Source organism: Garra rufa, chromosome 7, assembly GCF_049309525.1.
Source record: "Garra rufa chromosome 7, GarRuf1.0, whole genome shotgun sequence".
In the NCBI taxonomy this organism is placed as follows: Eukaryota; Metazoa; Chordata; class Actinopteri; order Cypriniformes; family Cyprinidae; genus Garra; species Garra rufa.
Window position 1 is genome coordinate 4,705,183 of NC_133367.1, and position 26,122 is coordinate 4,731,304.

The following is a 26,122-nucleotide window of genomic DNA, read 5'->3' on the forward strand; positions in this document are numbered from 1 at the left end:
CATTTGTTGATATTTAGACAGAGACCTGAAGCTCTGGAAAAGGACTCAATCAGTCTTAAAGCTAAAGGAATCTGAGAGGCGTCATTCAGAAATAAAGTAGTGTCGTCAGCCAGCTGGCTAATTAGAATTTGTCTATCGTCAATAGTGATACCTTGTAAATTATTAGCGGAAATATGCAGAGCTAAAAATTGAGAGGCAAGTAAGAATAAATATGGAGATATAGGACAGCCTTGTCTTACTCCACGAGACAAACTAAATCTTGGTGAGGTTCCAAATTTTAATTTAATAGCACTATTATTATTTCTGTATAATGTCCTGATGGCTCTACAAAATTTATCTCCAAACCCAAATTTGTCAAGAGCCTGAAATATGAACTTGTGCTCAAGAGAATCAAAGGCTTTGTAGAAGTCTAAGAAAAGCAGGTAACTGTCATTTGGAACGAGATCCTCGTAATCTAAAAGATCTAAGACTAATCTTATATTATTTGTAATGTGACGTTTCTCTATAAAACCTGACTGAGATTCATCAATAATAGTGTTAAGGAAATCTTTCATTCTTCTTGCTAAAATTAAAGCTAAAATTTTATAATCATTATTTAATAAGGTGATTGGCCTCCAGTTCTCTAGACACTCTTTATCTTTGTTGGGTTTGGGTATCAGGGTAATGACTCCTTGTGTCATGGTTGGTGGAAGTGCTTCCAATTCAATACTTTCCTCGAACACCTTTAGTAAGAAAGGAGATAAGTTTTCGTCAAACATCTTATACAGCTCAGCGGTTAGACCATCACTGCCTGGACTTTTATTATTTTTTAAACTCTTAATTGCCAGTAGAATTTCTGATTGAGATATATCACCATCACAAGCTTCTTTATCTTCTAATGAAATAACTTTGTTCTGTTTAATAGACTCAAAGAAGGATTTGGCTGAATTACCACAATATTTTGATGTATACAAGTTACTATAAAATTTGGAGCAAAAAGCAGCTATTTCTTTAGGATTATCAAGAACTCCATTGTTTGTTTGGAGACGATCAATAGAGACATTCATTGCATTGGATCTTTCCAACCTGAAGAAATAGGCTGAGTTCTGTTCCCCTTCTTCAAGCCATTTTTTTCTAGATCTAACATATGCTCCCTTAGCTTTGGCTCTATACAACTCATCTAATTCATTCTGTAGTTTGGAGTATTCAGCATTTTGAGTATCTGTCAATGGTTCCTTAAGTGATAAAGCAGACAGCTGTGAAAGAACTTTATCTTCTATTAATCTGTTTTGTTTCGTTCTATTACTTCCGAATTTTCTGAAGAATTTCCCTAATTCATATTTTAGAAGCTCCCAATTACGTCCATAAGCTTTTTCTGATTCAGCCCTTTCCCAGTAAATTTGGATTAATCTATCAATTTGTTGCTTGACCTTTTCGTATTTAAGAAGGGAATTATTTAATTTCCAAAGTAATGCTTTAGAGGTATGAATTGTAGTATTTTGTGATAAATTAACTGAAATATAAATAGCATTATGGTCAGTCAGTGGACTGTTGCTAATATTAATGGAGATATTATTGTTTCTCAATGTTTTAGAAATCAGCCAGTAATCGATTCTGGATTGTCTTGATCGGTCTTTGTTACACCAGGTGTACAGTATTACATCTGGATACATTTCTCTCCAAATATCAACTAAATCAAATTTATCCATCAACACAATAAGATTTGAATTTGGAGAAGCTGCTTTCCTTGGAGGGTGTCGATCTAGCATGTTATTCATTACTATGTTAAAATCACCACCTAAGATCAAAAAGGCGGTCGGATATTTTCTTAATGTAGATGAAAGTTTTTGATCTAGCATGTTAAAGAAAGTGCAGTTTTCCTTAACAGAGTTATATCCATAGATGTTGACAATAATCACTATAAATTGATTGACAACGACTACCATTAGTAGGAAATGACCTGAAGGATCAATACTGGTTTCTAGAATACTACCATTAAAATGATACTTCATAATCCCTACTCCAGGTTCTTAAGTCATTGGCTCGGGAATCAATCTTCACTGGTCGCACTGTATGTTTAGATTCACTAAAAAGAATCGGTTCTTAAGAGTCATTGGCTCGGGAATCAATCTTCACTGGTCGTGCTGTATGTTTAGATTCACTAAAAAGAATCGGTTCTTAAGAGTCATTGGCTCGGGAATCAATCTTCACTGGTCGCACTGTATGTTTAGATTCACTAAAAAGAATCGGTTCTTAAGAGTCATTGGCTCGGGAATCAATCTTCACTGGTCGTGCTGTATGTTTAGATTCACTAAAAAGAATCGGTTCTTAAGAGTCATTGGCTCGGGAATCAATCTTCACTGGTCGTGCTGTATGTTTAGATTCACTAAAAAGAATCGGTTCTTAAGAGTCATTGGCTCGGGAATCAATCTTCACTGGTCGTGCTGTATGTTTAGATTCACTAAAAAGAATCGGTTCTTAAGAGTCATTGGCTCGGGAATCAATCTTCACTGGTCGTGCTGTATGTTTAGATTCACTAAAAAGAATCGGTTCTTAAGAGTCATTGGCTCGGGAATCAATCTTCACTGGTCGCACTGTATGTTTGGATTCACTAAAAAGAATCGGTTCTTAAGAGTCATTGGCTCAGGAATCAATCTTCACTGGTCGCACTGTATGTTTGGATTCACTAAAAAGAATCGGTTCTTAAGAGTCATTGGCTCGGGAATCAATCTTCACTGGTCGCACTGTATGTTTGGATTCACTAAAAAGAATCGGTTCTTAAGAGTCATTGGCTCAGGAATCAATCTTCACTGGTCGCACTGTATGTTTGGATTCACTAAAAAGAATCGGTTCTTAAGAGTCATTGGCTCGGGAATCAATCTTCACTGGTCGCACTGTATGTTTGGATTCACTAAAAAGAATCGGTTCTTAAGAGTCATTGGCTCAGGAATCAATCTTCACTGGTCGCACTGTATGTTTGGATTCACTAAAAAGAATCGGTTCTTAAGAGTCATTGGCTCAGGAATCAATCTTCACTGGTCGCACTGTATGTTTAGATTCACTAAAAAGAATCGGTTCTTAAGAGTCATTGGCTCGGGAATCAATCTTCACTGGTCGTGCTGTATGTTTAGATTCACTAAAAAGAATCGGTTCTTAAGAGTCATTGGCTCGGGAATCAATCTTCACTGGTCGTGCTGTATGTTTAGATTCACTAAAAAGAATCGGTTCTTAAGAGTCATTGGCTCGGGAATCAATCTTCACTGGTCGTGCTGTATGTTTAGATTCACTAAAAAGAATCGGTTCTTAAGAGTCATTGGCTCGGGAATCAATCTTCACTGGTCGTGCTGTATGTTTAGATTCACTAAAAAGAATCGGTTCTTAAGAGTCATTGGCTCGGGAATCAATCTTCACTGGTCGCACTGTATGTTTAGATTCACTAAAAAGAATCGGTTCTTAAGAGTCATTGGCTCGGGAATCAATCTTCACTGGTCGCACTGTATGTTTAGATTCACTAAAAAGAATCGGTTCTTAAGAGTCATTGGCTCGGGAATCAATCTTCACTGGTCGCACTGTATGTTTGGATTCACTAAAAAGAATCGGTTCTTAAGAGTCATTGGCTCGGGAATCAATCTTCACTGGTCGCACTGTATGTTTAGATTCACTAAAAAGAATCGGTTCTTAAGAGTCATTGGCTCGGGAATCAATCTTCACTGGTCGCACTGTATGTTTAGATTCACTAAAAAGAATCGGTTCTTAAGAGTCATTGGCTCGGGAATCAATCTTCACTGGTCGCACTGTATGTTTAGATTCACTAAAAAGAATCGGTTCTTAAGAGTCATTGGCTCGGGAATCAATCTTCACTGGTCGCACTGTATGTTTAGATTCACTAAAAAGAATCGGTTCTTAAGAGTCATTGGCTCGGGAATCAATCTTCACTGGTCGCACTGTATGTTTAGATTCACTAAAAAGAATCGGTTCTTAAGAGTCATTGGCTCGGGAATCAATCTTCACTGGTCGCACTGTATGTTTAGATTCACTAAAAAGAATCGGTTCTTAAGAGTCATTGGCTCGGGAATCAATCTTCACTGGTCGTGCTGTATGTTTAGATTCACTAAAAAGAATCGGTTCTTAAGAGTCATTGGCTCGGGAATCAATCTTCACTGGTCGCGCTGTATGTTTAGATTCACTAAAAAGAATCGGTTCTTAAGAGTCATTGGCTCGGGAATCAATCTTCACTGGTCGCGCTGTATGTTTAGATTCACTAAAAAGAATCGGTTCTTAAGAGTCATTGGCTCGGGAATCAATCTTCACTGGTCGCGCTGTATTTTTAGATTCACTAAAAAGAATCGGTTCTTAAGAGTCATTGGCTCGGGAATCAATCTTCACTGGTCGCGCTGTATGTTTAGATTCACTAAAAAGTATCGGTTCTTAAGAGTCATTGGCTCGGGAATCAATCTTCACTGGTCGTGCTGTATGTTTAGATTCACTAAAAAGAATCGGTTCTTAAGAGTCATTGGCTCGGGAATCAATCTTCACTGGTCGTGCTGTATGTTTAGATTCACTAAAAAGAATCGGTTCTTAAGAGTCATTGGCTCGGGAATCAATCTTCACTGGTCGTGCTGTATGTTTAGATTCACTAAAAAGAATCGGTTCTTAAGAGTCATTGGCTCGGGAATCAATCTTCACTGGTCGTGCTGTATGTTTAGATTCACTAAAAAGAATCGGTTCTTAAGAGTCATTGGCTCGGGAATCAATCTTCACTGGTCGCACTGTATGTTTGGATTCACTAAAAAGAATCGGTTCTTAAGAGTCATTGGCTCGGGAATCAATCTTCACTGCTCGCACTGTGTTTGGATTCATTAAAAAGAATCGGTTCTTAAGAGTCATTGGCTCAGGAATCAATCTTCACTGGTCGCACTGTATGTTTGGATTCACTAAAAAGAATCAGTTCTTAAGAGTCATTGGCTCAGGAATCAATCTTCACTGGTCGCGTTGTATGTTTGGATTCACTAAAAAGAATAAGTTCTTTAGAGTCATTAGTTCAGAAATCAGTTTTCATTGGTCCCGCACAGGCTATGTTTGTTTTCACTAAAAAGAAAAGGTTCTTAAGAGTTATTAGTTCAGGAAACGATCTTCACTGGTCGCGTTGTTTCGATTCACTAAAAAGAATCGGTTGATAAAAGACTCGTTCAGGAATGAATCTCAAATGGCCCCGCTGTAAGTTTGGATACACTTAAAAGAATCGGCTCTTACGAGTCATTAGTTGAGGAATCAAACTGTTCGCGCTGTATGTTTGGTGCTGTTGAATCTGTAGCATGATAGCGGCACTGCATGGAAAGTGCATATATGTATTTTATGGCTTGCTCATGTTCATTCAAATAAATCAGTAGCACTGTATGGTTTGATGAGCTCGTCGACGGTACGTCTTAAGCTCAGTGCTGATTTACATTTTACTCAGGCAAAGTTTTAAGGCTGATTGCATTGCATAAATATGCACACATCTGGAAAAAGCTTAAGGAACCCACCCCAAGCATCCGCTCTAAAATTGTATTGCTGCTGTTGTAGTCGAAGGCGAGTTGAGGCTAACAGTATCGTGGGACGAAGCTCATCCCACCCTCCCAAAAAAAGTTTTTTTTTGTTTTTTTGTTTTAAGTCATCTGATAAACATTTTTGGGCATATTTGCAGAAATCCGTACGTGTCATATTTCTTTTCAGGGGGTCTGGAGAAGATAGTACAAGTTGGTGCATGCATGGTGCATTAAGACTTTGCCTGTGTTTATATAGAGTAGCTAAGGCTATAAAGGTAACAAAAGGTTTGTTATATAACAAACGAATTTTCGATAGGGTTTCTCCGTTTTTTCCCAGGAACAATCGGCTCTTCAAATCGCGTTTGTGAAAAGGTAGGAGAATTTTGTCTGATAGTCGAAATGCACACTTCTGATGTTTGTGGGTTTTACTGTTTAAGTATATCCGTTTCTTATAACACTGACATCATTTATCTATTTAAAACCTTACATAGGAGTATGTGCTGGCTTTGTTCTTTCAACAGACAAGCAGTATGATAAAACGATGTTTTACTGTGATGCGATAAAAGGAGCATTTTTGGTTCACCATAGAACCTTTCGGTGAACTATTGGAGCTTGTTTCTGCCACTGAATAAAAATAAAACTGTAATTGCAATGTTTTCCTCACAATTCTGACTTGCTTGTAATTGCGAGTTTACACTTTTTGCAGTTCTTACTTTTTTTCTCAAATGCATGATGTAAACTGAGTTATAATGTCAGAATTGCAAGACATACGTATGTACATCTTGAATTCTGAGAAAAAAAGTCAGAATTGTGATGTTTAAACTTTCAAGTGTAAGAAAATAGTCTTTTGTAACTTGTAATTGGAAGAAAAAAGTCAGAATAGCGACAGTCAAATTGTAAGAACTTGCAACTGAAAAAAAATATAGATTCACAAGTTTATATCTCACAATTCTGACTTTTTTGTGAGTTTATATTTTGCAAGTTTGTGAGAAATAAAGTAAGAATTGTGATATAAACTCCCAATCGCAAGTTGTAAAGTCCAATTCAGACGAAAATAAGACTATTTTCTTAGTATTGCGAGTTTCTCACAATTCTGTCGCAGTTCTGACTTTTTCTCTCAATTGTGAGTTTATATCTTGCAATTCCTACTTTATTTCTCACAATTGTGTTTTGTGTGACATAAACTCACAAAAAGATAAGATAAGTTGCGAGTTATGAAGTCAGAATTGTGAGATTTAAACTCGCAATTGTAAGAAAATTATCTTTTATTTTCCTCTGAATTGAACTTTACAACTCGCAATTGTGCAAAAGTCAGAATTGCGTGATATAAACTCGCAAATGTACGATATTTGTATTTTATTTTCCTCTGAGATTAACTTTACAACTTTTAGTTGGGATTTCGGTCCGTGTATCATCTGATCATTCAGTTATTCCACTTAATCTGGCAAACGAAAAATAGGCAAAACAGGTTGATGTTTCATTTTTGGGTTTTTCTGTATGAGCCAAAACATGACAGTTGATTTGTTTTTTCCGTTTTTCAGCTCGAAACCAAAATCCAATAAACAGGAAAACCAAAAGGAAATGATACGGCTAAATTACGTTTTTCTTTATTTTTAGCTTTGCGCATGCGCAATGAATAGCGGCGTAAAAGCCTGTCATCATTTGTGGTACACAATGTAAAGATATGTAGAAAATACACGTCATGCCAGCCGCACTTTTTTTGCGCGTCTAATCGTGCTGGGAGCGGTCAAAATGTATGTACAAAATATAATTTATTCAGAAACATTAAAATCATACTCTTTTTTTTTGACTTGATGGAAAATAGCAATAAATAAATATTGTAGGCTATATATAGGTGCGATTTGCCGGGGGGATGGGGGCGATTTATGGGGGCGATTTGCCGGGGGGATGATAATGTGATATCCTAATTATTAATAAATAAATAAAAAATCGCAAAAAAATAAAATAAATAAATAACAAAAAAAAAATCGTGAAATCCTGGAGAGACTGGTTAGTGTAATTTGTTGACAACGCGCATTATATACCCGTCTTTTTAGGTAAGAAAAAAATAATGGGTGTCAGGTCATGAAATGTTTTTAATACGACGGAAGCTGTATTATGTCCTCACAATTTAATAAAAACATCCTAGGTTAGGCCTATTAATAGTAATGATTAATTTAAAACAACGAATACATTTTATAGAGAAGGTGAGCAAAGTATCAAATGAGCTTTTTGGAAACTCCGAATCAGTAAACACTGCGTGATCCACTGTTTCGAAGCGCTCCAATCGGATCTCGAATCATTTGATTCAACTTCACGATTAGACGCGCAAAAAAGTGCGGCTGGCATGACGTGTATCTTCTACATATCTTTACATTATAGTGTTCCACAAATGATGACTGGCTTTTACGCCGCTATTCATTGCGCATGCGCAAAGCGGTAAAACACAGCAAAAACTGAAAATAAAGAAAAACGTAATTTAGCCGTATTATTTAGTTTTGGTTTTCCCTTTTATTGTATTTTTGGTTTCGAGCTGAAAAACGGAAAAAAAGAAATCAGCTGTCATGTTTTGGCTCATTCAGAAAAACCCCAAAATGAAATATCAACCTGTTTTGCCTATTTTTCGTTTGCCAGATTAAGTGGAATAACTGAATGATCAGATGATACACGGACCGATTTCTCTCACAATTGCAAATTAGTCAAAGTTGCGTGACAAATCTCGCAATTGAGAGAGAAAAAGTCAGAATTGTAAGATATAATCTCACAATTCTAAGAAAATAGTCTGAATTGGACTTTACAGCTCACAATTGGGAGTTTATATCACAACTGTGAGGAAAAAAAAGTCTGAATTGTGAGATATAAACAATTGTAATAAAATAGTCTTTTATTTTCCTGGCAATTGCGTGTTAAGTCAGAACTGCAAGAAATACAATAGTGAGAAAGTCAAAATTGTGAGATAAACTTGCAATTATAAGAAATTCTGAGAAAATTCTGTGAGATTTAAACTCGCGGTTGTAAGAAAATATTATCAAATAAAATGGTTCCCAACTTGCATTTGGGAATTTTATGTCTTGCAATTCGCAATTGTAAGAAATAGTCATAATTGCAAGATATAAATTTGCAGTTGCTAGTTATAAAGTCAGAATTGCGAGATTTAAACTTGCAAGTGTCTTTTATTTTCATCAAAATTGGACTTTACAGCTCACAATTGAGAGTTTCTTTCACAACTGTGAGAATTGTCAGAATTGTTTATGTCTTATAAGTTTATATCTTGCAATTCTGACTTTTTTGTGAGTTTATATAAATAAAGTAAGAATTGCGAGATATAAACTCCCAATTGAGAGAAATATTCGGAATAGTTGCGACAGTCAGAATTGTGAGATAAACTCGCAATTCTAAGAAAATAGTCTTATTTTTTCTGAATTGGACTTTACATGGACTTTATTGGACTTTTGCAATTTGGCAATTCACAGTTGCGCAAAAGTCAGAATTGCGAAATATAAACTCACAATTGTGAGGAAAATACAAGTTCAAATGTTGCTGTTTCAAAGGAGCTACAAGTTTAGATTTCACAGTTCTGACTTTTTCTCAATTGTAAGTTTATTTCTCACAATTGCGAATTGTAAAAAAATATAATAATAATTCAGAATTGCGAGATACTGAATAAACTCGCAATTGTGAGTTATAAAGTCAAAATTGTAAGATTTAAAACTTGCAATTGTAAGAAAATTGTCTTTAATTTTCCTCTAAATTTGACTTCACAACTGGTGAGATATAGACTCACAGTTGTGAATTGTAAAATCCAATATTTTCTTACACTTGCAAGTTTAAATCTCGCAATTCTGACTTTATAACCAGCAGTTAATAAAAGCCTATAAAGACTTGGGAGATGTAAACTTGCAATTGCGAGCCATTTTTTAATCGGGTCTTAACAGGCTTCCTTTGTGAGCAGTTCTTTCAAGAAACACATTTTTATTAGCGTGAAGAACGTTGAAAAAATTAACTATTTTATTTTAAATTTTAACTTTTTCCTGTATGAACCTTTTGTGGGATGTAAAGGTTCCATGGATATTAGAACCCTAAAATTCTTTGGTTTTGCTTATTTTATTTCCCGCAGGTTGAAGATGTCCAACTGTACTCTCCAAACCACCACCACAGTCCAGCAGCTACAGAAAGTCACTTCCATTCCCACCTTCATACTCGGGGTCATAGGGAACATTTACGTCTTGGTGATGTTTTGCCGCCGGCCCAGAGCAAAATGGACCTACATGAACATCTACATCACCAACATGGCGATCGCCGACCTCGCTCTGTTGACGTTCCTGCCCTTTAAGATCCATTACTACACCAGGCCGCTGGCAGAGCACCTAAAGGCGCTGTGTAATTTTGTTCTGTTGGTTTACTACGTCAACATGTACGTGAGTATCTTCACCATCACGGCCATCAGCGTGGTGCGTTACGTGGCCATCAAATATCCCTTGAAGGCCAGGGAAATCATCTCTCGCAGAAATGCTCTGATCGTTTGCGCACTCATATGGCTCACCGTTTGCTCCATCAGCCCGGTTTACTTCGTGACGGACTCCAATAACGACAAGACCATGTGCTTCCAGAGGGTCAAGACGGCATTGTCGTTGAATTTCATTCTGTTGTTGATCATCGTCGGGTTCCTCTTGCCGTTCCTCATCATGCTCTTCTGCTCCGTTAGAGTCGTTTGCGCTTTAAGGAAACAGTTGGACGTCGGAACGCGTTCTGAGAAGCTCCAGTGCATGTTTGTCATCGTCGCCAATTTCGTTGTTTTCGTCATTTGCTTTCTCCCCGTCCACTTGGGTTACTTCGTTAAATATATCGTGCAAAACGAGTACGCAGATGCAGAGGATGATGACGGCTGCTACTATAAACAGCTCGCGCACAACTTCCTGCACGTCGCTCTTTACGTTTCCAATATGAACTGTGGTTTGGACTGCTTTAGCTATTATTTCGCCACAAAAACGTCATGGAATATGTGCTGTGTGAATGAGGGTTGAATTAAAATAGGTGAATGTAATTCTACCAGGGTTTCGGAGCCTGCGTAATTGTTTTGACTTGTTTTATGGCTTTTTTTGTGATATACACTCCTTATTCCCATAAATCCTTGACCAGCAACATGACCAGCATTAACCAGCAAAGAACCAGCTAAAACCAGCATCCCAGCACCAAAACATGCCTAACCAGCATATGCTGTTTTTTTTTTTTTTTTTTTTTCAACAGGGATATTAAACGAGGCTTTTGCTAATTAAAAAAATCTGAGTGTGATCTATGAATGTATTGTGAGTATCTTAATCTTTACCTTAAGTAGCAATAAATGCTTTCTACTCAAAACTGTTGAGCTTAATGGTCCATTTGTGATCTCCTTGCAGGAATTTGTTTTTGGACAATGTCTAGCTACCATTTTCCAAAACAAAGCTGTATTGTCTAACTGGCATTCAAGTGAACCTTGAATTGAACTGAACACACGCACACTTGATTTGTTAACATATTGTTTAACTATGCCTCAGGAACTTCGTGAACAGACTCTCAATCATAAATTTCGAACGCGAATTCTATTCGCGAGCTATTGTTTATTGATTTGGCGGAAAAAATTAGACCCCTGCCAAATTATGACCCCCTCTCGTTGAAAGCGCTACCTGATTGCCTAATCCTAACCCCACCCCTAATCCTAACCCCTCCCCCACACCTAACCCTAAACCTACCAATACTAGGGGGTAGTAATCTGGCGGGGGTCAGAATTCGGCACAACACCTGTACTTTGGGAGTTTGGCGCGGTGGCACTTGGAATTAGGAAAGCAAGTTTATCTGACGAAAAAATGAAAAGCATCAAACTGAAACAGGTACTTTCCACTAAATCTTTCTTCCTTTAATTATAACCAGGGTTCGTACGGGTGCTTGAATTCCTTGAAAATGCTTGAATTTTAATGAGGTGTTTTCAAGGTTTGAAAAATGCTTGGATTTTGGATGAAGTGCTTGAAAGTGCTTGAATATGCAGTTGCATCGGTTTCATATTAATTCGCTTTCATACTAAATAGTTATTTTTTGTTATGCTTATAATATGTAAAAGAAAGAAAAAAAAAACCAGCTCCGCTCGAGTGTGCACGTGAGGCTGTAGTGTGATCCGCCGGTCTTTCTTGATGCGCGGCCTCTGATGGAACAGAGCGGTAGATAAAACATGCCAGTTATCAGGAGGTTGTTGCATCAGTCCTTGATGGCTTGAAAACGACAAATAAGAATTATGTTTAAAACGAGAATTTGGGGATCGCAAAATTGCCAGCCCGATGTCCCGGGGCTATTGTGTTTCACTGTTTTCCAGTCGGGCTACCAAAATGTTTCACCGGACTATCTTAAAGTAGAGGGCTCGTGCTAGTCATTACAAACTCATCAATTTAGCCTTATCAAAGTTAAGGCCATAAAAAGTTTTAAATGTATTAAATAGTATAAGAAAAGGCTTAATTATAAGTTTAAGAGTTAGGGACGGAAATACGAGAATCGCGATAGGGCTGGATAAAACTTCAAATGGGAATGATGTCATACTGAATAAACATACACACTGCGCGTTTCAAAGTCAAAACGCGGCACGGATGTCTTTATATGAATGTATCTGAAGGGAACAGACTGTCCTCAGAAACGTGTCTTTGGCATTTACATTTCATGCCTGATAAAACTGCGTTAATGCTGATTTGTGTACAGCCGTTACTAGGAAACCGTAGAATTTCAGCACTCCTAAAGCGCCCCCTCTTGACAGGGAATGAATTTGCGAATATTCAGCTGTTTAGTTAGATTATTACAAATATTGGCCCATTTTTTTATGCAGCAAACACATAAGAGTTGTAAATGTAAAAGTTATGTGCTTTCTAAAAATCTAAACAATTAAGACAGTAATATTTATGTTTTAAATAAATTATACTTGATTTATCCATTTTAAAGGTATAAGATGTTTTGTTTTTGTGAAAATCTGAATTATAAATCATGTCATTTTATGGCTTAATGTTACTGTACATTGTTCAACCCCACTACGGTGTTCATTTTACTTGTGTAGCTCTTAAAAAGGGTCATAAATTGCCTTAAATTGATATTTAAAAATTCTGCAGATACACTGTAAATAATGGAAAAAAAAATACCTCGATATTTGTGAATAGAAAATCAGATAGAAGTCTAACTGTCAATCAAAAATATTTTCAATGTTTAAAAAATGGTCTTTTTTCATTTGGGCCAGTTAAATTGTATTATTAATTTTATAGTGTCTTTTTGACTACCTTTTAGTACTTTTAGGCTGAAATGTGAAATGTATTTGTGAAAATCCTTCCAAGTTTTAGAAAGTTTTCAAGTTTTAGAATTTTAGTTTATCATATTTTTTTTTTTACAGTTATTTTATACCAGTCATTAATGTGTTACCATAGACATTGCCCTACTCCACTCATACAGTATTACTTTTATTTGTGCAGGTCTTAAAAAGCCTTTAAATTTTATTTTTAAAATACTACAGATACTCAGTAAATTATATTAATTATATATTTTAAATTATATAATTTGTATACTGAATGGTGACTATTAATATGGGGCAATGTTATATGCAATCTAGACAGTTGTTTTTTAATAGCACAATAACATCTGATTTAAAATTAAGAACTCATGTATGTGAATAAGTAATTTACCACAGTGCTGGAAAATCTTGAAAATGCACCTTGAAAGTGCTTGAAAAGTGCTTGAATTTTACTTTGGAAAAGGTGTAAGAACCCTGTATAACAAAACTGTATTTGCCGCGTGTGAATTCGTTGAACATTTTGAGGTGAATCGTTTAAACAAACCGTCTCGCTGAAATGAACTCGATGTTTATTTAGTTTCATTCTTACTGTTCTGCTGTAAGATATTCTGAAAGCGATTCGCATGGGGGTTGTAAATCACTCGGCTGTTTGTTGATGACACAATGGGAGCAGGTAGGAGAATTATTAAACAGAACAACAGTCTCAAACACTTTTTCCACTAAATCAACAGAATTGAAATTATTCAATGAAAATGGCAGTGTTTAATCGCATTTAAACAAGAACGGGTAAAATTATGCGCTCAAGCGAGTCGGTTCATTTGAACAAACCGGTTTGTTGAAATGCCTAGAGAGACGGTCATAAATCCGAAATGCAAACGTAAACACTTGTGTATCCACGAAATCAACAGAATTCGAATGATTAAATGAAAACGGCAGTATTTAATCGCATTCAAACAAGGACGGGTACAAATGACGCGCCGCTCAAGAGAATCGGTTCATTTGAACAAACCGGTTTGTTAAAATGTCTAAAGGCGGTCATAAAACTGAAAGCACCAACAGAACGAATCTGCTCATAAAAACAAAGTATGATTTCTAGCCCCATCTCGATCCATTACATGTAGCGATATTTGTGTATGAAGCATAGCATTTATATTTTAAAGTAAGAACTTAGCCTAATGCGCTTTTTGTTTTTGCAGAATACGATGTTTATCTGTTCTAATACTTTTTCCACTGGTGTGTTCTTCTTTTTCTCTCTTCTTCTCTCTAACGCTAGTTATGCTGATCACGTGAAAAGGTAAGTGTTTTTGATTTTACTGTGTTTTCGAGTTTATCGATTCTCTTAATGTTGGTTTCACGCTCATATATTTCCTATGTTGATTTGAATTTAATTTGATTTAAATTGTCACACTTCACAATGCCCATGTTTTATAGTCTATATTAAAAATTTCCATTATAGCCTAATAAGTCAAGTACTGCTCACCTCATTTATCTTCGTATATTAGATGGAAATGTGTTTCGTGTATCTACAAATACGTAAGTTTAGCTCTCGCACATTTTAACTACACCCGTCATATGAATCATTTTGAGAAATGTATTTATAAGGCAGACTATACTACAGAATGCCAAGAGATCTATGGAAAAGGAAACGCGGTTTCTGGTCAGGTTGTAAAACCAGTTGAGGTAATTTTAAACGCTGTGGAAAGAAACAACGAGCAGCAGTTTGCATCGCTTTAGCGACAAAAATACAAGGGCAAAGATGACATAAAGGTTTATATGCACAATTTCAGACATGTGTATTATACAGCCTATATATTTCTTATAAATGTAAGTTCATAAAATGGCATTCATATAAAATTTCCTTGACGCTGTTCGGTTTTAAGAATACATTTCCCATAATGCTTTGCACGACGCTGCTGAAATGACTGAATTCTTTATTAAAGTCAAACTCGTCAATTATTGGATGATAAGAAAAGATGCAACACCAAATGACTGAAAGCTGTTTATTGTACAAGTAAACAAAAATGTCCTTAAAATCAAACAGTGAAAAAAAGTATCTTTATTTTATTACAGTAAAGGCAGTGAGCCAACATAATGCAAAATAATTATGTATATTATATATATATATATATATATATATATATATATATATATATATGTATATATGTGTGTCTGAATAAATACTTTTTCCATTGATGTATGGTTTGTTAGGATCATAGGACAATATTTGGCTGAGATACAACTATTTAAAAAACTGGAATCTGAGGGTGCAAAAAAAAAAAAAAAAAAAAAAAAACGAAATACTGAGAAAATAGCATTTAAAGTTGTCCAAATGTAGTTTTTAGCAATGCATATTACTAATCAAAAATTAAGTTTTGACATATATATGGTTGGAAATTTACAAAGCATCTTCATGGAACATTATCTTTACTTGATATCCATTTTTGGCATAAAAGAAAAATTAATCATTTTGACCCATACAATGTATTTTTGGCTATTTCTATACCCATGCTACTTAAGTTTTGTGGTCAAGGGTCACACATTTCCATTGTTATTATTTCTTAAATATCAAAGGGTTTCGAAAATAGTTGCATGATTATAGGACTGTATGTTAGGCTCATTGTATTTAGGCATTTTTATTATTATTAATTCATTTTAATAGTACACTGTAAAAAGAGACCCTTCAAAGTTGTGAATAAAACAAAGATTATTGGAGTATGTTTTATAAAAAAAAACAATTTTAGTTTTTTTTTTTTTTTTTTTTACACTTTCATTTTTCATCTTTTACTTCAATGTGTTATTTGCCATTTCTTTTGTAATTACCTGTAAAATTTACTAGCAGTTTCTAAGTAAGTTATTTTGCACCAAAAGTATTACTGTAAAAGAATTACATGATGGTCAGTAAGTCATGGTAATATGTGTTTTTCCAATACTTTAAATCAGAATTATTCATCTAACTTTTTTTTTTTTTTTTTACATAGATACAGTGGTTTAGTTGACGGTCAATAGCAATAGCAACATAAACACTAAATGGAATTATATCTTTTTACCAATATATTTTTTTGGTATTTTTCTTTATTTGTAAATATGTATTTCAAAATTATCAATGCATTAAAAAAAAAAAAAAAAACTTTTTTTTTGCCCTCCATATATTTCAGACCAAGAAAATACATTCTCTAAAGTTGTCTTTTTTTTAAAAAAAACCTTGTTGTCTAGAATCTGATTGTCAGGATTATGTCTGTGTCTTGTTCTGTTCTGTTTCCCAAGTGTTTTTCCCCCATGTTTCTAGTTCTAATGGTTTAGTCCTTGTCTTCCCCTTTAGTTCTGTCTCATTTAGTCCAGTCTTGCCCATATTTGTATTTCCCCCTCGTTATCTTGTTAGTGACCACGCCCCCGTTTCAGTGTATTTTAGAATCTGTGTGTGCACTCCCCATTTGTCCGTCAATGCTAACTGTTACCTCTGTTTGCTTGTGTACAAGTGCTCACCTTATACTCCCGGTTTTGTTTTGTTTGTATTAGTTACTGTGTTTTATTTAATAAATCTTTATTCGTTCTTCTACTCCGGTTCTCCTCATCATTTCCCACTCCTCAACCCCGCCTGGATTGTGACACTGATATGCTTTACAATGTTCCAAAACATTCAAAACAACTCATTAATCTAGTCTTGATGTCTAAATGATTCCATCCATTTTTTTTTTGTTTCCTTTTCATTTTTGGCTGTACTCATCTTATTGTTCTTGTAAGAGCGGGCGATGCCCTTTGTAAATGTAATGTGTCCGGCTTCCGGTCTTATCCGCCTTCAGCTGTACAAAACAACTTGGTTTGATGCTTGATATTGCAGACTGGTGAGTCTTCTCATTATTTCCCTGTAGCGGCTAATGAACTTGAAGTCTGGCACATTCACAAAAAAAGAAAAGGAAAAATAAGGTGAATAGGTTATTTCCCAGCTAACAATTTTTGGTTCCCAGAACATTATTTTTATGGTTTGTTTTTGTTTAGCCATTAACATTCTCTTATTAAAATTCTCTTAATGTTATTATAACGCAATATTATAGCACAATCACGACCCAGAGTAGAATAAGTGGCTTGGAAATTATCTGTATGGACACCTAATCAATATTATATAAACCCATATCTCGTTTTTATCTATTATTAAATGATAAAAATAGTCAGAGCACATCAATACGTAAGATATACTAGACCTATTAAATCTGTCTGTCGGGGTACCCAGATTTGACACTTCCTCAGCACCTTTAACACAAAGTATGGTTTATAAAACGTATTTATTCACAGATTTTTTTAAAAAATGCTTGAATTTAAGTAGGATATCAGTACATTAATTTCTTACCACCGAAGTTTGTACAGCGGGACATTCCTCTTTTGATCCGTAAACAAAACATCTCGATTAACATAATGTTCTCTTCAGTCAGATCCCTCCGAAATCATATTTACTCTCATAACGGTATTAATTTTAAGTAATCATTCAGTAAAGATCGATAAACGAGCGCGTAAGTCTGTCAGTTAAACGAAATTACCGTTAATTTTTAAATTTCGCGCGCGCGGCACCGTGGGAAGACAGGTGAAAGCGCATGCTGGAGGAGCACGCGCAGAGCAGAGGCGCGCGGTAAATGAAGATGAAACAAACCCACGAATTTATGACTTCTGTTTTCACTCTATGCTTAACCCTGGCTTAATATAATAATTTAAAACGTGTTTTGATTGATCTCATTTCTGTATTTTAATATATGCTACATTAAACGAATTCCAGTGCTCTGTATAGGTAATTGCAAATAACTATTAAAATAAGCAACGTTCTGTGTAGGTTATTCCCAGCAAACACAGAGCGTTAGTTTTTGTTTCCCGTTTGGTTATTTCTTTTTGGGAACCAAATACTGACGTTAGGGGAACGTTCTTTTTAGGTTATACTTGTTATAACCTAAAAAAATAACTTATACAGAACGTTTCCCATTGGTTTTACTCAGGTTATCTTTCCGATGAAAACGTTGCAGATGTTTTTGTGTGATCTATACAGAGCCCTGGAATTCGTTTAATGCAGCATTTATTAAAATACAGAAATGAGATCAATCAAAACACGTTTTAAATTATAATATTAAGCAGGGTTCAGCACGGAATGATTACAGAAATCATAAATTTATGGGTTTTATCTTCATTTACTGTGTTTAGGCTAATTAAAATTAATATAATTATGAGAGTAAATATGATTTCAGAGGGATTTGACATGCCTAACTGAAGGTAACATAATGGTAATCGAGAAGTTTTTGTTTACAGATCTAAAGAGGAATTTAAACAGTACACTTCAATGGTAAGAAATTAATGTATTGATATCTTACTTAAGGTCAAGTTATTTTCCAAAAGCCAAAAACAGTCTGGGAATGTTAAGAAAACTTTTCTGGCTAACCAAAAAAAAAAAACAAAAAAAAAAAAGAACGTTCCCCCAATGTTAGTATTTGGTTCCCAAAAAAATTATGTTAGGGGAACGTTCTGTGTTTGCTGTGTAAATATTTATGAAATTTATTATTAAGTTGGCTTGAGAAATATAGAAATGCTGTTTAAACTAAATATTATTATTCTTCTGAGACTAAAATTATCAATTGTAACTCCTCCTAGAGCTTTATCTTTTCTAACTGATCAGACTTACGGTTTTCCTAAAAATAACGAATAAAACTGGGAAAAATCCTATAGACTTACATTGACGGAATGCTCAAATGAGCCAACACTATTCAAACTCCAACTGACAAAACTCACAGAATCCCTTGAGACTCAATCAAACTTCCCTTCTGTTATATTTCTAATACATTTAAACTCATTCAAACTAACTTGCTAATCATGCTAGAAACTTGCTAGTAACATGCTAATCATGCTAGAATCATGCTAACAACATGCTAGTAACATGCCAATAACTCACTAACATGTTAGTAGCATGTTAATCATGTTAGAAACATGTTAATTATGTTAGAATTATGCTACCAACATGCTAGTAACAAGCTAATAATGCAAAATCATGGTAACAACATGCTAATCATGTTAGAAACATGCTAGCAACAAGCTAGTAACAGATAATCGGGATAAAATCATGTTAACAGCATGCTAGTAACAGGTTAATCATGCTGTAATGCATGTTAATGACATTACTAAAAATGTTAACATGCTAGTAACTTGTTACTTATTCTTGCAACATGTTATTAACTTGTTAATCATGCTAGTGACATGCTAATCATGCTAGCAACATGCTAGTAACTTGTTTATCATGTTAACATGTTATTAACTTGTTAATCATGCTAGTGACATGCTAATCATGTTAGCAACATGCTAGTAACTTGTTTATCATGTTAACATGTTATTAACTTGTTAATCATGTTAGTGAAATGCTAATGATGCTAGCAACATGCTAGTAACTTGTTTATCATGTGAACAACATGCTAGTGACTTACTAATTATGCAAAAAACATGCTAATAATGCTAGAAACAGGCTGACAATGTTAGTAACATGTTAATCATGCTGTAAACATGCTAGCGACATGCTAATAATGCTAACAACATGCTAGTAACTTGTTAATCATACTAACAACATGTTATTAACTTGTTAATCATGTTAGTGACATGCTAATCATGATAGCAACATGCTAGTAACTTGTTTATCATGTTAACATCATGCTAGTAACTTACTAATCATGGTAGCAACATGCTAGTAACTTACTAATCATGGTAGCAACATGCTAGTAACTTACTAATCATGGTAGCAACATGCTAGTAACATTAATCATGCTAACAACATGCTAGTAACTTGTTAATCATACTAACAACATGTTATTAACTTGTTAATCATGTTAGTGACATGCTACTCATGCAAGCAACATGCTAGTAACTTGTTTATCATGTTAACAACATGCTAGTAACTTACTTATCATGGTAGCAACATGCTAGTAACTTACTAATCATGGTAGCAACATGCTAGTAACATGTTAATCATGCTGCAAACATGCTAGTCGTGCTAGAAACGTGCAAGTAACTTGCTATCTATCAATCAAACTTTAAGCTTTTAAAAGTACTTTACACTTCAGACTATTTCAGACTTAAAACTTTACAATTTTTAAAACTTTTTAAAAACCTTTTTTAACTTTCTGGTCTGGCTTTCTCAAGCCAACTTAAAGTTTGTCTTGACAAACTTTTTCAAATTTAGTTTATTATCTGAAATTTGTGAGTCATTTTTTTCCCCGTCATTTATTTTAATTTCTGCCAGGTTGAAGATGTCAAACTGCATGCTGAACATCACCACAGGCATCCAGACCTTCCAGCTGGCCGCACTGATACCCACCTTCATCCTCGGTGTCCCAGGAAACATTTACGTCTTAGTGACGTTCTGCCGGCTTCCCAGAAGCGCCTGGACCTACATGAACATCTACATCAGCAACATGGCGATTGCTGACTCCATGGTGTTGGTGCTTCTGCCCGTCCGCTTCGCATCCTACATCTGGGAGAATTCTCAAATCTGGGACCAAACCAACAGAGAGCTGTGTTTCGTCCTGGTGTCGGTTTACTATGTCAACATGTACGTGAGCATCTTCACAGTCACCGCTGTAAGCGTCGTGCGCTACGTGGCCATCAAGTATCCGTTAAAAGCCCGGGAAATTTTGTGCTGCAGAAATGCGCTGGTGGTTTGCGCGCTCATCTGGCTGGTCACGTGCTCATTCAGCGCTGCGTTCCACTACGTGGATAAACCGAAGCACAACAATACGATCAAGTGTTTTCAGAAAAACAAAGAAGAGGAATTACCGTTGTCCTTCATTTTGGTGCTAAACATTGTCGGGTTTCTGGTGCCCTTCCTCATTATGCTGTTCTGCTCCGTTACTGTCATTTTCAAACTGAGGAAAACGTTGAATATCGGATCCCGCTGTGAGAAGTTCCAGTGTATGTTCATCATGGCGGCCAATCTGATCGTTTTCGTCGTGTGTTTCTTCCCCGTCCACTTCGGCTTTTTCTTCAAGTACATTACGCAAGCTCATAAGCAGGCGTGTGGCGTGCAGTTTTTCGCGCACAATTTCGTTCACGGCTCGATGTGCGTGTCCAGCATGAACTGCGCTCTCGACTGCTTCAGTTATTATTTCGCCACCAAAACATCGTGGAAACTCTGCACATCCAAACAAACGACAAGTGAGGAATATGAGTGTAATTATAACAGGGTCGCACGCTGACTTCCGAGAAACATTGAGGTTTGAATGTTTGAATTTTGTAATAAACTTCCTTATTAGAGTTTATGGGACATTAAATTAGCATTTGTTTAAAAAAAATATCTCCAGTAAAGTTTGATAATGGTATTAATAAATATAAATCAACTGATAACTGTCAAATTTGCACAATTTCATTGTCAGTCAACTTTACATTCCCGTTCATCAAATATTGACATTAAAAATGCAAAAAAATAAAAAAATAAAAATAATAATAATTAGTGTAAAATTTGCACTAGACTACATTTGCCGTTTTTTAGGTACTTTTATAAGTTTTTTATAATAGTTATATATTTCATTGTCAGTCAACTTTACAATCTCTTTCATCAAATATTGACATTAAAACGTGTTTGAATTAAAAAAAAAAAAATCAAAAATTAAAAAAAAAATTAAATTTGAAATAAACTGTTAATAGAGCATTAAATTAGTGTTTGTTTAAAAATATCTCCAGTAAAGTTTGATAATGGTATTAATAAATATAAATCAACTAATGACTGTCAAATTTGCACAATTTCATTGTCAGTCAACTTTACATTCCCGTTCATCAAATATTGACATTAAAACGTGTTTGAAATTTAAAAAATGCAAAAAAAAAAAAAGCAAAATTTTTAAATTTTAAATAAACTGTTATTGGAGCATTAAATTAGTGTTTGTTTAAAAATATCTCCAGTAAAGTTCGAAAATGGTATTAGTAAATATAAATCAACTGATAACTGGCAAAATTTGCACTAGACTACATTTGCCGTTTTTTAGGTACTTTTATAAAAGTTTTTTATAATAGTTATATATTTAATTGTCAGTCAACTTTACAATCTCTTTCATCAAACATTGACATTAAAACGTCTTTGAATGAAAAAAAATCAAAAATAAATAAAAAAAAAAATTAAAATTTGAAATAAACTGTTATTGGAGCATTAAATTAGTGTTTGTTTAAAAATATCTCCAGTAAAGTTTGATAATGGTATTAATAAATATAAATCAACTAATAACTGTCGAATTTGCACAATTTCATTGTCAGTCAACTTTACTTTCCCGTTCATCAAATATTGACATTAAAACGTGTTTGAAATGTAAAAAATGCAAAAATGCAAAAAAAAAAAAAATGCAAAATTTTTAAATTTGAAATAAACTGTAATTAGAGCATTAAAGTAGTGTTTGTTTAAAAATATCTCCAGTAAAGTTTGATAATGGTATTAATAAATATAAATCAACTAATGACTGTCAAATTTGCACAATTTCATTGTCAGTCAACTTTACTTTCCCGTTCATCAAATATTGACATTAAAACGTGTTTGAAATTTAAAAAATGCAACAAAAAAAAAAAAATTAGTGTAAAATTTGCACTAGATTACATTTGCCGTTTTTTAGGTACTTTTATAAAAGTTTTTTATAATAGTTATATATTTAATATTCAGTCAACTTTACAATCTCTTTCATCAAACATTGACATTAAAACGTGTTTGAATGAAAAAAATCAAAAATGTAAAAAAAAAAAAAATTTAAATTTGAAATAAACTGTAATTAGAGCATTAAAGTAGTGTTTGTTTAAAAATATCTCCAGTAAAGTTTGATAATGGTATTAATAAATATAAATCAACTAATGACTGTCAAATTTGCACAATTTCATTGTCAGTCAACTTTACATTCCCGTTCATCAAATATTGACATTAAAACGTGTTTGAAATTTAAAAAATGCAAAAAAAAAAAAAAAAAAAAAAAAAGCAAAATTTTTAAATTTTAAATAAACTGTTATTGGAGCATTAAATTAGTGTTTGTTTAAAAATATCTCCAGTAAAGTTCGAAAATGGTATTAGTAAATATAAATCAACTGATAACTGGCAAAATTTGCACTAGACTACATTTGCCGTTTTTTAGGTACTTTTATAAAAGTTTTTTATAATAGTTATATATTTAATTGTCAATCAACTTTACAATCTCTTTCATCAAACATTGACATTAAAACGTCTTTGAATGAAAAAAATCAAAAATGTAAAAAAAAAAAATTAAAATTTGAAATAAACTGTTATTAGAGTATTAAATTAGTGTTTGTTTAAAAATATCTCCAGTAAAGTTTGATAATGGTATTAATAAATATAAATCAACTAATAACTGTCAAATTTGCACAATTTCATTGTCAGTCAACTTTACATTCCCGTTCATCAAATATTGACATTAAAACGTGTTTGAAATTTAAAAAATGCAAAAATGCAAAAAAAAAAAAAAAATGCAAAATTTTTAAATTTGAAATAAACTGTAATTAGAGCATTAAAGTAGTGTTTGTTTAAAAATATCTCCAGTAAAGTTTGATAATGGTATTAATAAATATAAATCAACTGATAACAGGCAAAATTAGCACTAGAATACATTTGCCGTTTTTTAGGTACTTTTATAAAAGTTTTTTATAATAGTTATATATTTAATATTCAGTCAACTTTACAATCTCTTTCATCAAACATTGACATTAAAACGTGTTTGAATGAAAAAAAAAATCAAAAATTAAAAAAAAAATTAAATTTGAAATAAACTGTTATTAGAGCATTAAAGTAGTGTTTGTTTAAAAATATCTCCAGTAAAGTTTGATAATGGTATTAATAAATATAAATCAACTAATAACTGTCAAATTTGCACAATTTCATTGTCAGTCAACTTTACATTCCCGTTCATCAAATATTGACATTAAAACGTGTTTGAAATGTAAAAAATGCAAAAAAAAAAAAAATGCAAAATTTTTAAATTTTAAATAAACTGTTATTGGAGCATTAAATTAGTGTTTGTTTAAAAATATCTCCAGTAAAGTTCGAAAATGGTATTAATAAATATAAATCAACTAATAACTGTCGAATTTGCACAATTTCATTGTCAGTCAACTTTACATTCCCGTTCATCAAATATTGACATTAAAACGTGTTTGAAATGGAAAAAATGCAAAAATGCAAAAAAAAAAAAAGCAAAAATTTTAAAATTTTAAATAAACTGTTAATAGAGCATTAAATTAGTGTTTGTTTAAAAATATCTCCAGTAAAGTTTGATAATGGTATTAATAAATATAAATCAACTAATGACTGTCAAATTTGCACAATTTCATTGTCAGTCAACTTTACTTTCCCGTTCATCAAATATTGACATTAAAACGTGTTTGAAATGTAAAAAATGAAAAAATGCAAAAAAAAAAAAAAAAAAAAAAAAAAGCAAAAATTTTAAAATTATAAATAAACTGTTATTGGAGTATTAAATTAGTGTTTGTTTAAAAATATCTCCAGTAAAGTTCGAAAATGGTATTAGTAAATATAAATCAACTGATAACTGGCAAAATTTGCACTAGACTACATTTGCCGTTTTTTAGGTACTTTTATAAGTTTTTTATAATAGTTATATATTTCATTGTCAGTCAACTTTACAATCTCTTTCATCAAACATTGACATTAAAACGTCTTTGAATGAAAAAAATCAAAAATGTAAAAAAAAAAAAATTTAAATTTGAAATAAACTGTTATTAGAGCATTAAAGTAGTGTTTGTTTAAAAATATCTCCAGTAAAGTTTGATAATGGTATTAATAAATATAAATCAACTAATAACTGTCAAATTTGCCCTAGACTAAGTTTTCTATAATAGTTATATATTTCATTGTCAGTCACATTTACAATCCCTTTCATCAAACATTGAGACATTAAAATGTGTTTGAAATTTAAAAAATTCAAAAATGCAAAAAAAAAAAAAAAAAATGCAAAAATTTTAAATAAACTGTTATTGGAGCATTAAATTAGTGTTTGTTTAAAAATATCTCCAGTAAAGTTCGAAAATGGTATTAATAAATATAAATCAACTAATAACTGGCAAAATTTGCACTAGACTACATTTGCCGTTTTTTAGGTACTTTTATAAGTTTTTTATAATAGTTATATATTTCATTGTCAGTCAACTTTACAATCTCTTTCATCAAACATTGACATTAAAACGTGTTTGAATAAAAAAAAAATAAAAAAAAAATTTTTTTATTTGAAATAAACTGTTATTAGAGTATTAAATTAGTGTTTGTTTAAAAATATCTTCAGTAAAATTTGATAATGGTATTAATAAATATAAATCAACTAATAACTGTCAAATTTGCCCTAGACTACATATGCCTTTTTTTTAGGTACTTTTATAAGTTTTCTATAATAGTGATATATTTCATTGTCAGTCAAATTTACAATCCCTTTCATCAAATATTGACATTAAAACGTGTTTGAAATTTAAAAAAAAAAAAAAATGCAAAAAAAATAAAATAATAAAAAAATTAAAAATTTGAAATATATATAGTTATTGGAGTATTAAATTAGTGTTTGTTTAAAAATATCTCCCGTAAAGTTTGATAATGGTATTAATTAATATAAATCAACTGAAAACTGTGATATTTGCACTAGACTACAAATGCTGTTTTTTAGGTACTTTTCTAAAAGTTTTGGTAACACTTTACAATAAGCTTCTTTAGTTAACATTAGTTAACCACATTAGTTAATATGAACTAATAATAACGTTCACTTATACAGCATTTATTAATCTTTGTTAAAACGTGTTTGAATAAAAAAAAAAAAAAAATAATTACTTTTTTAAAATTTGAAATAAATAGTTATTAGAGCATTGAATTAGTGTTTGTTTAAAAAATATCTCCAGTAAAGAATGATAATGGTATTAATAAATATAAATCAACTGATAACTGGCAAAATTTGCCCTAGACTACATATGCTGTTTTTAAGGTAATTTTAATTTAAAGATACAGCTATTGAGGGTGCAAAAAAAAAAAAAATTAATATTGAGGAAATCGCATTTAAAGTTGTCCAAATTAAGTTTTGATGTATTTACGGTAGGAAATTTACAAATACATATCTTCATAGAACATGATTTTTATTTAATATCCTAATTATTTTTGGCCAAAAAAGAGGAGTAATTGATCATTTTGACCGTTACAATGTATTTCTGTCTATTGCTACAAATATACCTTTGCTACTTAAGACTGGTTTTGTGGTCCAGGGTCACGAATACATAAAATATAAATAAAAAAATATTTATTAATAAACATTATTAAGCACTGAAGTTT

At 33.0% G+C, this 26,122-nt stretch overlaps 2 protein-coding genes across 2 annotated transcripts; both read left to right on the top strand.

Moving 5' to 3' along the window:
* The first annotated feature begins 5,333 nt into the window (after positions 1 to 5,333).
* Positions 5,334 to 10,806, top strand: gpr35.1 (G protein-coupled receptor 35, tandem duplicate 1). The gene is made up of 2 exons (XM_073844811.1): positions 5,334 to 5,879; positions 9,625 to 10,806. Exon 2 carries the CDS (start codon positions 9,632 to 9,634, stop codon positions 10,529 to 10,531), a length of 900 nt encoding a protein of 299 aa, XP_073700912.1. The 5' UTR covers positions 5,334 to 5,879; positions 9,625 to 9,631; the 3' UTR covers positions 10,532 to 10,806.
* Positions 10,807 to 13,904: 3,098 nt separating this feature from the next.
* gpr35.2 (G protein-coupled receptor 35, tandem duplicate 2) lies at positions 13,905 to 22,312 on the top strand. Its single transcript, XM_073844883.1, has 2 exons — positions 13,905 to 14,095; positions 20,060 to 22,312. The coding sequence occupies exons 1-2, from the start codon at positions 13,977 to 13,979 to the stop codon at positions 21,009 to 21,011; spliced, it is 1,071 nt and encodes a 356-aa protein (XP_073700984.1). The 5' UTR covers positions 13,905 to 13,976; the 3' UTR covers positions 21,012 to 22,312.
* Positions 22,313 to 26,122: the final 3,810 nt, after the last annotated feature.